Consider the following 16,664-nt stretch of genomic DNA (forward strand, 5'->3'; position numbering starts at 1 on the left):
AGATCATGCTTGGTAAAGTAGAGGGTCAGTGAAAAAGAGGAAGACCCTCAATGAGATGGATTGACACAGTGGCTGCAACAATGGGCTCAAGCATAACAACCATTGTGAGGATGGCACAGGACCGGGCAGTGTTTCATTGTGTTGTACGTAGGGTCACTATGAGTTGGAACTGACTCGACGGCACCTAACAACAACGAGAAGTAGGGTAAGTTCTAAAGCTAATCACTTCTGAGTTATAAAAAGTCCAGATTAGACACAGAGATGTGCACACATGTGGGAAGACAGACACCATGTGAAGATCCTCTATGAGCCAAGGAATGCCCAGGACTACCTACAAGGACAGAACTGACCCAGCTGAGACCTGATTTAGATGTTTAACCTCCAGAACTATGAGAAAATAAATTTCTGTTCTTTAAAGCCACCCACTTTGGTATTTCTGTTACAGCAGTACTAGGAAGCTAAGACACCTTTCTTGACCCTTTCTTCTTATCAAGCTCAAATGACTCAACTTGGCTGAAGGCTCTCAGGCACCCAAAATAAGCCCCTTGTCCTCTTACTTCTAGAATCACTTGTCCCGAGCCACTGATGAGAACTAAAAAGAGGAGAAAACTGAGCAAATGGCATTGCGTATTTGTTATTTGTTACTTGCCTTAGTCCTCACAACAATTCGATGAGACAAGCCTTATTATCTTCATTTTACTAATAAACAAACCAAGGCATTAAGTAACTTACTCTGGGTTCCAGGAGCCAGGATTAAAACTGATGTCTGAGAGAGAGTCCAATGCTCAGTCTATCTACCTCACTGCCCTGCCTTACAAACACAAGCTGTTGGTGCTGAGGGAACAGGTAGAGTTCAGAAGGGTTGTTTGATAAGATGGGGAAGAAAGCAGAAACTGCCCCGTCTCCTTTCTTCTTCTTTGCCCCAGGTTGTCTGTGAGTCGCTCCTGTTCTTTCCTTTTGCCCTCCTGCTTTGCAACCACATGCTTTTTTTTTTTTTTTTTTAACTTGAGCATGGCCACCAGGGAGAGTTCAGTGCAGCCTTTATATTATTCATAATTATTCATAATCTGCAGTGAACTTGCTGTTTTGTTCTTTACCGAATGGAATGTCAATCTTGAAGCCATCTCCCTATCATGACGGTTTACCCACACGTTTGTGGCATTTAAAGTTGACGTACACGTTCTCATTCCACTCGTTCGTTTCTAAGGAAAACGTTTCCTGGATGCACGTTAGATGCCAAGCCCCGTGCTTAGCGCTGGGAGTGAGAGAGAAACGCATGCTGGCGGCTTCGAAGAGCCCGTAGGAGGATTTCACCCCAGGGGCTCCTGCGAGCTGGGCGGAGCAGCCGTTACTACAGAATTTTATAGGTTACAAGCTGAGGCTGACAGAGGCTGAAGTCACCTGGAGTGACTCGCTCAAGGTCATGTAGCTAATTAGTGACAGATCCAGGGCTTGAAGCCAACGCCATCTTCTGGCTCCAAATCCAGGGCTCTTTCCACCAAATCGGTGCTTCCCCTGCCCTTTCGAATTCTGATCAACTAACTGACTAACTGGAACCCTGGTGGCGCACTGGTTAAGAGCTCCGCTGTTAATCAAAAGGTCGGCAGTTCGAATCCACCGGGCATTCCTTGGAAGCCCTATGGGGCAGTTCTACTCTGCCCTATAGGGCCGCTATGAGTCGGAAGGACTCCACGGCAGCGCGTTTTTTGGTAACTGACTAACTAATTGACTAACTACAGAAAGAAAGAGAAAGAGAAAGAGAGAGTGAGATCTTTGGATCAGCATAAAAATATTAACTGTTTATTTGCCACAAGAGTCCATTAATAAACAATTCCCCCGAATCCCCCCCCCCACCCCCCAGAAAAGGAGTCCTGGTGGCGATAAGTTTAAGTTCTTGACTGTTAATTAAAAGGTAGGCAGCTCGAACTCACCCAGAGGCTCGACCCGAGAAAAACCTGGCAATCTGCTCCTATGAAGATTAAAGCTTGGAAAACCCTATGGGGCAGTTTACTCTGTCACATGGGGTCGCTATGCGTCTGAATTGACTCGCACCCAATGATAACAACCTACCAAAATAAACAAACCAAACAAAGAAGCTGCTGTCTCCTTTCACAACTGTTTCATAGAAGACAGTGTATTTTCAGACCCAGAGAGTAGAAAGGATAGCAATCGGGTATAAAAGACCAGTTTCTCATTGGAATAAAGTAAGTTTTATGAAACATTCACTACTTGGTCCCTACTTTTCTCATTCGTCCTTCAGTGCAGGCGAAGGGGCCTCAACCAGCAGATTGAAAGATTTACGGACTAAGCTTGGGGGAAGGACAATGTGCAAAGAATGGTGTAGTTTACATTTTTTTCTCCAAGCATTTGTTTGCTTAAGAAAAACCTTTCTCTCTTCATTAACAAACGATGTAAAATTTACAATTCAATTTTTTTTTCTTAGTTCACAGGCGATAAAATGGAGATAAAGCTTGCCCTTATATTTGCATTTTGCAGCCAAATCCAGCAGTCATTTACATTTCACAGTAATGAATCATTAAAAAAAAATTTGCCAAACAAATAATTTCTGCAGGCAAAGAAAATCGATTTACGTATATCTCCTCACATGGCTGCTTGTCCTGTGCTTGGATGCTAGCCCTGTTGGGCTGACCCAGCGCTACCAGACTCGGGTCCAGCTGCAGAGAACGTAACAGTGCGTGTGGAGATGGTAATGGCATTTATTTCTTTCCCTAGCCGACCATGGTGGAGGGAGTTTAAAAGTGAAATGCAGATAAGCAGACAACCAGACAGACTCAAAGTAAGGGACATGCTACAGGAAAATTGACCAGGACTCTCCAAAAAATGTCAGTATCTGGAAAGGCAGACTCAACTGTTCTAGACCAAAAATGACTAAAGAGACAAGACAGCTAGTAAGTGACCCCGCACTGGATTCTGGAGCCCCACTCCCCCTGCCCCCCAACCGAAAAAAAAAAAAAAAGGCTATAAGGATGATTATTGGGACAATTGGTGAAACTGGAATATGGTGTGTGTACTTGATAATAGTACTGGGTCAGTGTTTAACTTCCTGTTTTTGATAATTGTCACGTGGATATTAGGAGCTCTGGTGGCGCAGTGGTTAAGAACTTGGGGGCTACTCGAAAAGGTTGGTGTTTGGAACCCATGGTGGAGAAAAGATGTGGCAGTCTGCTTCTGTAAAGATTACAGGCTTGGAAACCCTATGGGGCAGTTCAACTCTGTCCTGTAGGATCGGTATGAGTTGAAATCCACTTGACAGCAATGGGTAATGTGAACATAAAAGAAGGTCCTTGTTTTACTTGCTAATGTAATTAGGTGTAAAAGGATCATTACATTAGTAACTTACTTTCAAATGTTCCACAATACTTTACATATTATTATTATTGTTGTTTTTATATTGAGAGGGCGATCGAGCATTAAAGCAGATGTGGCAAAATAACAAGCATTGTGTCTAGTTGAAGGGTGTGGAGGAGTTCATTAAAGGTTTCTTGCAACATTTCTCTAAGTTTAAATCTTTCTAAACCAAACAGCAAAGGTTGCAGATGTAAAGCCCTGTCCTGAAAACCTCCTTCCCCCACTCCAGTCTGCAGGAATGAAACTGGAAAAGCACCTTTGGTTTGAGCATTGCCTTACAGAAAAAACCAAAACCAAACCTGTTGCTGTCAAGTCGATTCCAACTCATAGCGACTCTAGAGGACAAAGCAGAACTGCCCCATAGGGTTTCCAAGGAGTGCGTGGTGGATTTGAACTGCTGATCTTTTGGTTAGCAGCCGTAGCTCTTAACCACTGCACCACCAGTGTTTCCCCTTAGAGAAAGGAGCCTGTTTCTTTCCCGTGGGCTTGAGTGAGGCTCTGCAGATAGAGATTACTTTCAAAACCGTCTGAATGGCCAATTCTCCACACTTCCTTTGGCCACCTCTCTACTCTGTGCTCTCGGATATGACACAGAAAAATGCTGATTTGCATGCACACTGAGTTCCTCTGGTAACAGGTGGAGCATATGGAAGGCAAAAAAAGAACCTGCTATTTCCAGTAGGTGTGTAAAATTTCCCATGCCTTCTCCTTAAATAATAATAAACTTCACTATATATATATATATTGCCCCCCTTTGCAAAGTATGCTACATGCCGTATAAATAGCTCAATAAACCTTAGAATATACCTCTGAGGTGGCTAGGTGTTGGCACTATTTTACAGCGAGGGAAGAGAGGCACCGCGAGGTTAATTGTTTGGATCGGCCCTGAAAATGAGTCACAGATGCTAGGAATTGGAAGGGACCTGAAAGGTCAAACCCCCTACCTGGTGCATGAGCCCTCTCTACACAGTTGCTGCCAAACACCTCTCATTTTGGGAAAAATCTCTCTCATGTTGAAGCATGATCCATTTCTGAACAGCTTTAGTTACATGTAATGAGCATCAGTTCAAAGAAAAGCCCTGGTTTTTCTTGAGTCTTAAGCAATCCCCAGTTCATTAAATCACATCAGTGGGTTTGATGCCCTAAAAATGAATGTAATACACCCTTGGGGCCCGACAGTGAGATTGCACATTTTCAATGTAAATTTCTTCTTCCTCTGAACTCAGAAACATGCAAAATGGCATTTCACCAACTTGTTGGTATAGTAATAGACCCACATCTAATAGGATTCTTAAGGTGATCTAAGTGTAACGTGTGCACCCTCCAGAGAGGAGGGAGAACCAGAACTGAGAAAGGGAAATGGGTAAGTGAGGAAATGACCTGGGGAAGATCTTCATACACACGACATTTCAAAAGCACAACATGTGCAAGGCTAGCCGGAGACGGCCCCAAAGTGTCTTCCTTGATCGTAAAGGACCTCATGGAAGAATCTAGTCAACACATTTGAGATTAACCGTGTTGCAGTTAGCTCCACCAGCATATCTTGGTCCTGAATTCTGGCTCATATCCATGGTAGCTAAAAATAATACAGCTGACATGCAATATACAAAGATTGGTTTCTTGAGTAGAATTCTGAGAATTGGAATAAGGTTCTGGTCAGCGGCTGGGGTGGGTGTATATGAAGGGTAGAAAAGAGTGAGGGGAGAGAGACAAAGAACCGTTAACTTATTGCCACGTTGGTACTGAGTGCCAAGGACTTTCCATCCTCCAGCTCTTTCAGGTGGAATTGTGGGAAGGCAGCATGGGTGGTCTTCACAACACCAAGGAGTGAGCTGTGATCGTTGATGGTGAAATGATTCACTTATTCTTTCGTTTGGCATTTACTGTGTACAGAATATCTTTCTTTTTGGCCTGATCATCCATGCCAAAATATTAATTTTCTTCTAGTCCAAACTTTAAGCCTCTGCCAAGATTACTGGCTCTGGACAATTTATTGGCTCTGTTTTCTATGGGGAAATGGAAGGAAATATAATAAGTGTAATAGATCTAAGTCACTATTTGAATTATAGCCTTGACGTTGTTGGTTACTGTAAGGTCAGCCCTGACTCATGGTGACCTCATGCACAATGGAACTGTTCTGCAGCATTCCCATGATTGGATGGCGGTCTGACGATGATCCATTGTGAACCATAGGGTTGTCATTGGCTGATTTTCGGAAACAGATCGCCAGTTGCTCCACTGGAGAAACATTTGGCAGTTGGCTTCTGTAAAACTTACCTCCTAAGAAACCCTATGGGGCAGTTCTACTCTGTCCTATAGGGTAGCTATAAGTTGGAATCAACTCAACGGCAATAGGTTTGGCTTGTTTGGTTTAGATCCACCTATAGCCTTCTCAGAAAACCCTGGTGACATAGTGGTTAAGTGTGACAGTTGCTAACCAAGAGGTTGGCAGTTCAAATCCACCAGGTGCTCTTTAGAAACTCTATGGGACAGTTCTACTCTGTCCTATAGGGTTGCTATGAGTCGGAATCGACTCGACGGCAATGAGTTTGGTTTTGGTTTTTACAGCCTTCTCCATCTCAGCTGATGGCAGCTCCATTCTTTGACTCGGGCCGAAAAGCTTACAGTCGTCTTTGACGCCTCTCATTCTCTCTCACCTGGCCTCCACTCCCTTAGGACATCATGCCAGCTCTACATTCAAAATGTTTCTGGAACTTGACCATTTCTTACTCCTCTTCTACTACCATCTTGGTCAAGTAATCTCCATCTCTTGCCTGGGTTTCTGTAGGTGCCATCTGGCAGGTTACCATGTTTCTATCCTTGCCTCCCTATAGTGAATGGAGCCCTGGTGGCACAGTGGTTAAGAGCTATGGCTGCTAACCAGAAGGTCGGCAGTTCAAATCCACCAGCTGCTCCTTAGAAACGCTATGGTGTGGCTCTACTCTGTCCTATAGGGTTGCTGTGAGTCAGAATTGACTTGATGGCAATGGTTTTTTTTTTTTTTTTTTCTACTGTGTATTATCAATATAACAGTAGGAGTGATCCTTTTATAATGTAAATCTGATCAGATCACTCCTCTATCCAAAACCCTCCTATGGCTTTCCATTTCAGGCAGAGTAGAAGCTAAATTTCTTCAAAGGTCTACAAGGCCTTTTATGATCTATAAGGCACCGCTCTGTGACCTCCTCTCTTACCACCCCCCCAACACCGTGCTCCAACCACACTGGACTTCTCACTGTTTCTGTAATATGCCAGGCACCCTCTTATCTTAAGAGTTAGCTGTTGTCTCTGCCTAGAACCAAACAGCTCACTCCCTTATCTCCTACATGGTTAATGTGCTTGGCTGCTAACCTAAAGGTTGGAAGTTCAAGTCCACCCAGAGGTACCTCGTAAAAAAGCTCTGGTGAGCCACTTCTGAAAAATCAGCCATTGAAAACTCTATGGGGCACAGTTCTACTCTGACACCTGTTGGGTCACCATGAGTCAGAATGGTGGTGGTTACCTCAAATTTCATCTTCACAATGTGGAAGAACCTTGAATACTGCAACCTGAACTTCCTGCCTCCAGATCTCCTTCACCCTGCTCTACTTTTTCTTCCTCGCATAGCACTTATCATCTTCTTTTATATGATGTAATTAATTTTAGATAGTACAGATAAATGATGCTTATTGTTTATTCCTATAGAAACTAAGTTCCTTGAGGCCAGGGCTTTCTGTCTGTTTTGTTTACTAATATATTGGAGCTGCTTAGAACAGTGCCTGGTACACAGTACCCAAACCAAAAACCAAACCTGTTGCTGTCAAGTTGATTCGGACTCATAGCGACCCTATAGGACCGAGTAGAACTGCTCTATAGGGTTTCCAAGGAATGGCTGGTGGATTTGAACTGCCGACCTTTTGGTTAGCAGCTGCGCTCTTAATACTGCACCACCAGGGCTCCAGCCCATGGTAAGTACTCAATTAAAAACTTTTGAATGGCAGAATCAGAGAGCATTATTGAGTGTAAAGAAACATTTGCTCTAAGAGGGTGGCATCAAAATGGCATCATGCAATGGAAGTTTGGGTCTTAGAAAAACAACCTATTCTGAGTTGTAAATGAATTTAGTATCATAGAGGGCAACTCTCAGAAAACAACCTATTCTGAGTTGTAAATGAATTTAGTATCATAGAGGGCAACTCTCAGGTATGGTAGGAATCCTTGTCATTCCATCTGTGACAAAGGGTCCCACAACTTGGGTTTGAACTCTTCCGGGGTTGACGAGCCCGGTCCTTTGGGATGAAATGCATTCCATCCCCAGAGAGCTCTAGGGGTTAGAAGTTCTTCCTTTTACTTATGCCAAAGCTGCTCCTCTAACCCTGCACCCACTGTGAAAGCCCAGACGGTTTGGCCAAGCCTTCTTCCACTCAACGGCTCTTCAGATATTTGTTGACACGGTAGCCACTGGCCTCCTAAGTCTTTAATTTTTTTTTCTTTGCAGTCTAAATATTTTAATTCTTTCAACCTTATTCATATATTTTGCATGTGAACCTTCACAATGACCGTATTACCTATACTTAAGTAAGTATTGGGGTAGTTCTGTATTTGGGGAGGCAGATCTATCCATAAGGTGAGTTGTTGAACAGGAAAAATATCTCTTTGAAACACCTTCTCCCTTCTTTTGCTTACACAGATTTCGCCTAAATATATAGCTTAAGGAGGCCTATAATAATGATTCACGATACTGCTCTTTGTTCAGGTATTTGCATATGCAAATCCTTCAACATACAGAAGACTTTTGATGGTGGTGTTCAGGCACAGTGCTACCAGCGGAGGGATGTTTCTGCTCAGGGCCTTTGCCGTTCCCGCTGCCTGAAATCTGAAATGCTCTCCCACATGGTTTGCTCTTTATCCTCTTTCAGTTGTTACTCAAATGTTATTTTCCAGGGAGGTCTTCCTGGCTCTCCTTATTTAGAATTGCAGATCCTGTCACCGGCCTCAGCCTCTCAAATGCGCTTTGCTGCTTTATTTGTCTTCATAAAATTTACTGCCATATAACATACCAAATATTTACTTATCTGTTTTGTTCATTAGCTAAGTAGATTGTGGGCTTCATGAGGTCAGAGAGATTTTTGTCTGTGGTATATCCCCAGTGCTTAGAACAATGCCTGGCTGTAAGTGTTTATAAAACAAGGGAATACATATCTATCTATCCATCTATCTATCTGTCTGTCCATCCGCCCATCCATGCATCCATGCATCCATCCATGCATCCATGCATCCATCCATGCATCCATCCATCATCATCTGTCTATTCATCCATCCATCATCTATTTGTTTATTATCTATCATCTATTATCTATATCTACCTATTCATCTATCATCTATGTATTTATCTACCTGCCCATCCATCCCCCTTCTATCCACATATGTATGTATCTATCAATCAATCAATAATCTATGCAAAGTCTAGAAGAATATATACCAAAATTGTACATGTGTTTGTTTTCTTAGATGTTTTTATGTTCTTCCACTTTTCTTCATTTGAACATTTTCTAATGTTTCTTTTTATAATTCTAGAAAAATGAAACTTTTAAGCACACCACACCCCTTCATTTACATATTGTCTCTAGCTGCTTCCCCACCACCATGGCAGAGTTGAGTAGTTGTGACAGACCATATGGCCTGCGAAGTCTGAACTATTTACTCTCCAACACTTCACAGAAAAAAGTGTGCTGAGCCCTGTTCTACGGAAGTGGCTGTGGCTACATTTCGCCGCCATTGGCCTTGAGAAAGCAGAAAGTGCTGACTGTATTCCACACTGCATTTGGCGCTCAGCTTCTCAGCTTTTTTTTGATGCCTGTGAAGGATGGAAGTCAGGCTTCCATCAGGGGCTTAATGAAGCACAGTGGATGACCAACAGACAGCAATTTCGAGTTGCCTGGGGTCCCCTCCGAATGACAGAATCAGAGAAAAGTAAAACTGATGGCAAGGACACCCAGGAGATGGAGAGCTGAGGCCAGACAAAACATCTCCACTCTTAAAGAGTTCTCTAGAATCTTTCTACATTTTAACTTCTAGACGACAAAATTCTGCCTGCTAGGAGTCAGTGAATTGAATTTTGTCCTTAGAGACTTGCACGCTGCTCTCATTGACTTCAATGGGAGTAATGGGCCATTTGGTCCCACAACATCTGTGCTGGCTTCAGGCTATTTACCCAACTCCTAAACAAATCCCAATGAAGTGCCCTTTAATGGGTACTTAACTGGGGTGGGGGCGGGTGCCGAGTATACCTAAGTCCTTTCTTTTCCTGCAGGTTTAGTGAGTTTTCTCCTTTTCATGGCTTGAAATCACTGACCAAGAACCCTGAGTAAAGCAGTATTGAACATGTTCTCAGTCACAAGATATCTACTTTTATTGATCTCAGTTGACCTGTTTACTCTCTGGGTTCCAATTTCATGGCTCAATTGATTACTCATTTACATTTTTAATGTCTTTGTGGGCAAAATCATTTTAACATGAATGATCTCTAATGGGCAACATCTAAAATCATTTTGGGTTTGCAATTTCGGTAAGTAAGTATTTATTGACCAACTGTGCTCAGGTGAATTTCACAGGGATGAAAAGGAACATTCTGGTTTTTCGTAAAAGATGATAGAAACGATAGTTTCATTTTTCTGTTGTACAAAATGGTCATTACTTACGGTGCCTCAGCTGACATCAGAAGGGTGGTTAGGGCGCCATCTTTTGTGACATCCTTTCCCAGATTATATTTTGTCTAAACGCAATTTGAAATCTACAACAATTATGCCACACCTTTAGCCAATCTCTTTCTTAAATTAAATCTTTCTTTAATTCAATGGAGTCTGAACATCATTCACTGATTTGTTTTTCTTTTGGATAGTCTTGCTTTGCTAGCCTTGAGAGAAATGATGAGAGAAGATTTTGCTGCAGGGACCACCACAGACCGAGAAATACCATGATTTTATCAGCCCAGGGAATTCTTTATTTAACAAAGACAGGCAACATGGAACATCTAACCATGCTTATGCTTAAAACATAATATTCCATCTCAAGTTTCTTTGAATAAGCTTGTCGGGGTTCATTTGATAATACGTTTTCTTCCTTCACAGTAAGTGGATGAATCTCTAAAAATATGACTGCCTGTGGATTATTCTTCCTGATGACTATTTTGAATATAATATTTATGAATTATTTGTCCAATCATCTACCTTCACTTCTTTCTGAGGTATAAGAAAAGGCATACATGCATATTTCCAGCCATAGCAGTCACTGTATCTGACAGTATAAAATGGAATCAGAGTTCAGTGCCAAATGGAAGACACTACTCTCATTCCCTGGGGGATAGCAAGAGCTAGGGCTTGGTGAAAGGCTTGGTGAAAATGGAAATCACATTAAAAAGTGTGAAAGTATTAATTTTCACTGAACATTTTATCAGTCTTATTACCAAATGTATAGATCGAAGGGAGTCCCTGGGTGATGCAAAATGTTAACAAGCTCAGCTGCTAACTGGAAGGCTGGAAATTGAAGTTCACCCAGAGGTGCCTCTGAAGGAACGCCTGGCAATCTGCTTCTGAAAAATCAGCCATTGAAAACTCTATAGAGCACCCTGATACACATAGGGTTGCCATGAGTCAGACTTAATGCCATGGTAACTTTTTTTTTTAATAGCTCAAAGAAAGAAACTAACTTTCATCCTTGAAAAAAAAAAAAAAATACTCAGAAGGTCAATAGTATTATTCCTTCAGCCGGGACTTACTAAACACTATATATGTCAGGCAGTGAGTTCTTCATCCCAGCTGTTGGGAGGGAGTAGGGAACGTACAGGGGCTACAGTCTGGGTGAATAAAGATGAAAAGGCAGTTTACAGCTAGATGGTGACGGGCTTTGATGAGAAGAGTAGGTATTTGGTTAGGAGTTCCTGGGTGGACAAAGGGTTAAGCACTTGGCTGCTAAACTGAAGGTTGGCAATTTGAGTTCACCCAGAGGCACCTCAGCAAAAAGGCCTGGCAATGTGCTTCTGAAAGATCAGCCATTGAAAACTGCGTGGAACACAGTTCTCTTCTGACACACACATGGGGCCACTATCAGTCCGAATGGACTCAATGGCAACTGGGTTTAGTTTTTTTTGTGTTTGGATTTTGTCATATGGACAACAGAGACCGATTGGTAGACTTTAAACTGAAGACAAGAGGGCCTGAACTCTGAGCAGTCTTAAAATATAAGCAGAAGGCCAAAAGGAGGTCCTAGGAAAAGAAATTTTAAAGGAGGAGGATCAGCGAGTTAGAGAAGTCAGAGAAAGTGCCTACTGAGAACAAGACACTGAGCAGCATACTTCCGTCCTTCATCCTAAAACAAGCAGCTGCAATGATGCACACTTTATTAAGGGCTGATCACCAGAGCTTGTAGTCCCTTTTCCATGAAACAGAACCTCCAACTGACTTCCTCTTTGTTAATCTACTTTAGAAACTTTTGTAGACCTTTACATAGCTACTGGATCCCTGATGGTGCAGTGGTTAAGAGCCTGGCTGCTGACCAAAGAAGGCGGCAGTTCGAATCCACCAGCCGCTCCTTGGAAACCCTATGGGGCCGTTCTACTCTGTCCTGTCGGGTTGCTATGAGTCGGAATGGACTTAATGGCAATGGAAATGGCTTACATAGCTACTAATGAAGTTGGACTTGTACTCCATGGTAGTCTTCAGACTTTCTCTGCATTATGTAAGGAATAGAATTGTGGCCACAGTCTTAACAGAGTTGGATGAATGAAATGACATCCTTAATATTCCGGTTGGATTGCGACATATATCAATAAAGTGATATTTATATAAAAAACTCCCTAAGTTTGATGATGAAAAGATCATTAGAAAGGATCAACTAACCGTAAGAACTATGAATTGGTTACACATGGCATTCCGAAATTACTTTAGGAAACTCAATCTGCTTCATAGAAGAGAACATTTTTTCAAGAACAACAGCTGGTGATTTTAATGCCTAGGGAACACTTAGGTTCCCTTTCTTCAAACCAGACTTGGTCAGGTGAAGTCTCGCACTGCGGGAGTCCCATACCTGTGCTGTCTTCGTACACCACGGTCACCGTTTTCCAGTTGTAATAGAGGACGAGGTCCAGAACAGCCCTGCTGATAGCTGCATAGTCGGGATAGAGGTTGATGTAAAACAAGTCCTTATTGTCCACCGCGGGGTGCTTCCAGCGGGTCTGTATGTGTGGAACTTCCAGAGCATTGCAGATAGATTGCACAGCACTGACGGAGGAACTATGGGAAGGACCAAACAGGGCAGCCACACCAAGGGCCAGCTGGTCACACGCTGATGTCCGGGGACAAGGAAGGGATGGAGAGGGAGGGAAGGGAAGAGGGAGGAGAAAGAGAGAGTTTTGTGAATTTCATTTTTCCTTTTCACAATTCCTCTTTTCAGTCACTGTTGAAAACTTCCCTGCTACTCCCCATTGTACTTTGAGGAAATATACTTGGTCCAGTTTCCAAGATTCCTGAGATATTAAGCTACTGGTAGTTGTAAATGCAGAACTGATTAGCAATACATCACAGGGCCAACTCCCTGCAAATAAAAAGGAGTCACTGGTCTATAGCATCACTATGAGTCGGAATCGATCCGGTGGTTTGGTTTTTTTTGGGTTGGTCTCACTCCATTACTTGTAATCAGATGGAATCTAAGTTCCTTGCTTAGTGTGGTCATACCTGAGAACATTCAGAGGTACTCCACAAGCCATTTGCCAAATGAACGTTATATGAATTAAGTTCTGTCATATGGCAGGGTGGCAATGAAGGTATTAATGTGGTTGAAGAATTCAGGAGAAAGACCTTCTGGATGATTGCAAAGTGATTTAGCTCCTGTCTTCCCATAATTCAAAAAGGAGCGCCAGGTTATTGAAATACTGCCAATGAATGTTCGTAAGTGGTACTGGTGCCCAATCAATCACAGAATGATGGAATAGCATTGCTTAAAAGGGCTCTTAGAAGACATTGGGTCCAACCCACTCGTTTCACAGACCCTGGAATGAATCATGATCACTGGGCAGTGGCATATATCAACCAGAGCCCGGGAACCCCAGAGCCCAGGAACCCCAGAGCCCAGGAACCCCAGAGACCGGGAACCCCAGAGCCCGGGAACCCCAGAGCCCGGGAACCCCAGAGCCCGGGAACCCCAGAGCCCAGGAACTTCCGCTCAATGGCAGGGGTGTCTCTACCTCAGTATCAGCCAACATTTAGCCTTACAAAACTAAGCTGATATTATTTAAAAATTAATTTCTAACATTTATAGTATGCATTTTCTCCTTATAAGAGTATACATACTCATTGAGGGAATTTAGCATAGCTAAAAATATGAGAAAGAGAAAAAAAAAGGTCTGGTAATTCCATCATCTTAAGATAATACCTATTGATAGTTAGATGTTTCAATTTATAAAAAAAAAAATGGAATTAATATATAGATCTAATTTGATAAATTGCTTTCTTTATTTAACATGATAATATACCCTTTTTCCTAAGTCATTACAAATTCTTCAGAAATATATTTTTAGTGTCTATAGAATAGTCCATTACACGGATATATCATGATTTATTTAACCATTCCTATGATATTGGGCATTTAAGTTACTCCTAATGTTTGGCTATTATAAATAATAGTATGATAGTATTATTAACATGTTCAGTTGTATATTTTTCTCCGAGTCTTAGATTACTTTCTTACAGCAGATCCTCAGGATTTGAATTACCAGCTATAATTCAAGGGTGTTGATATTTAAGTTTCTAGACACATGCTGTCCAATTCCTTTCCGGAAAGGCTGGGACAGTTTCTCCTCTCAATCATGTACCATAATACCTACACATCTTGGGCTGGCAGGCATTAAATATAAGTTTAAGCGTATTTTCAAGTTTATATCTTAATACTATCTTAAAGAAATTTGGATCTGCTGAGGGATAATAATTGAATATCAGAATTAAATAATAGCTAAATTTATCAACAAAATTGTGTTAGTTTTTTATGATAATGTCATTCTATACAAAAAAGTAAGTAGAAAAACTATATGGCTTTGTAAAAATTACCTGACTTGATCTAGAGAGAATAATTAACAAAGAATTTTTTGATATCCATAGTCTACATATCTATGGGACAGCAAATGTTGACAGCCATTTACAAGGAATGCTTCCTAATTCAGTGCTGAATGACCACAGGAGATATAGCAATGTATAATTTACTACATGAAGTACCTAAGGGTAAATTGTCATTTTTCCTCAGAAGTTCATTTTCTGGATGTGTTTTCATTGGTTGGCAAGAAACAAACGAGAGCACGAGAGTATGTGAAGTGCTGTTTTATCTTGCATGAGCGGTGGATTGAGATTCCTGCTAAGATTTAGCTTTGGGATGCTAGCTAATATTACTTGACAGGAAATCAATCCCTTTGAATTCTGTTTGCCAGCAAATTACCAGTTTTAAGAAGCTTTTGGGGTTTAATTTATAAGTATGGCAAATATTTCAGATCACAAGAAAGCTTTCAAATTTTATGTGGGTTGATGTATCACTGCTAAATGTGATTGGTTTTCTAAGGTATTTGCCCAACATTGTGTGTGTGTGAGAGAGAGAGAGAGAAAAAGAGAGTGAGCAAGATCTAATCCACAGAGGTAATGTATGTGAAGATGCCTTGTAAACTCTACATAAACTTTCTTATTCATTCATAGACAACTCTGACCTACATAGTATCTCCAACTCCATCCATCTTAAACAAGAAAATATTCTTATACTAAGTTCATGCCATAGATAGGGAAAAAAAAAAAATCATCCTATTTACTTTCTTTCCATCTGTGCACCTAGGAAAAAGAGTTTCACATTTGTTTGGGAAGAACACTAGGATTCTTGCATAAGGATGTATTGGCTGAACACATCCTACAGTATAACTAGGCTAATTCTGTATGGAAACAACCAGTATTTAGTTACTTGGAAATTAGCATGAACATGGCTTCCATGATAAGCCACTCAATGGCGATTTTTAATGAGCGAGTTATTCCTCTTTGAGGTAAAGAGCCCTCTTATTCTGGGGTGACAAGCAGGCTTTGTTTCCACATGAACACCTACATCTGGAGACTCGACGGAGCCCTTGTTAGCAGCCAAGCTTCAACTACATCGAATGTGACCGTGCTTCCAAGAGTCAGTCGAGAAGTGTCTAGGGGACGTCTACGTGAGCCCTACGATTCCAAATGAGTCTTCCCATGAGAGAAGTCTGGCGGCCTATATAGAAATTAGATGACTTTTTAGGGAAAAACAAATGTAGAGATTGGTCTCACAAGCTTAATCTTCATATTCTCTGATCTTGAGGAAAGGAATTTAAAAAATAAAAATTGAGAAGATGTTAGTTAAACTCTTGAGTTGTGTGTGTCATGGGTATTTCCACAGGCTGGGTGGGTATGACCTTCCACAAAGTTTTATTTGACGGCACTGTACAAATTCATGGTGGTATCTCGGCTTCAGGAAGGAAAAACAGATCAAGCTTGACATTTTCCATTCACAGCCGAACCAGTTAATCATAGAGTGGGGGGCACTGAAGGGTAAGCTAATCAGAAAGGCCCGGAAAACAGTGCTAGGCAACATCCATTAGGTTGGTTCACATTGCCCTGGTCAGTGACACTGAAGACAGAGATTTCCTGCAACCTATTCGCACATAGATGTCCACGCTGAAAAAGGGCACGTAGCGTAAAGCTGACATGTAGAGTAGACGCATCACACAAAGAAGCCTTTAAAAGTGTAAAAATAGTTACCTCTCCGTGACGCTTCAAAACTATCAAAAAGGTTAATTCTCTGGATGTCATAGGTTAACGTGGTGTTAGGCATCAGGGTTCGGTTTCTGTTAATGTTGGTGACTGCAAACTTGAAAGCTAATTCTTCAACATTAACAGGTTCATTTTCCACAGTTTCAAAAATCCCTCCTGCAGAAGCGAAAGAGATGCATGAAAAGCATTAGTTACATTATTCACGTATATATACGTACATTTTTTTTTATAAAAGAAGAATATGAATTACGCAAGCTACAGACCCAAAACAGTAATTATAGGAAAGGTCGGAGCAGATCCCAAACCCAGTGTTCAAAGTGAAGTTTCCCCATAGAGGTCACATGAAGATAAATAGATTCAACTGCATACGTATGCTGAAGATTTCAATTCCAATGCTGGATTGCATAAACCTTTCAGAGGGCAAGTGCGTTCTGAATGTTGAGTACCGTCTAACGTACAACTGATAAACAATGGAGAGAGACTTTCTTCAGTTTGGAC

The 16,664-nt window shown here is 41.6% G+C and overlaps 1 protein-coding gene across 1 annotated transcript in view; it reads right to left on the reverse strand.

The window, feature by feature from the left end:
* Positions 1-16,322, reverse strand: part of LOC101348492 (glutamate receptor ionotropic, kainate 1) — a gene marked incomplete at its 5' end in the record, with an annotated part of 43,301 nt that extends 26,979 nt beyond the window's left edge. The window contains 2 exons of the mRNA XM_023726677.1: positions 12,433-12,690; positions 16,155-16,322. Of these exons, the coding sequence (XP_023582445.1) occupies positions 12,433-12,690; positions 16,155-16,322 (426 nt within the window). The remainder of the gene's footprint in view (positions 1-12,432; positions 12,691-16,154) is intronic.
* Between the last annotated feature and the right edge of the window lie 342 nt (positions 16,323-16,664).

Source organism: Trichechus manatus, unplaced genomic scaffold (genome assembly GCF_000243295.1).
Source record: "Trichechus manatus latirostris isolate Lorelei unplaced genomic scaffold, TriManLat1.0 scaffold00012, whole genome shotgun sequence".
Classification (NCBI taxonomy): Eukaryota; Metazoa; Chordata; class Mammalia; order Sirenia; family Trichechidae; genus Trichechus; species Trichechus manatus.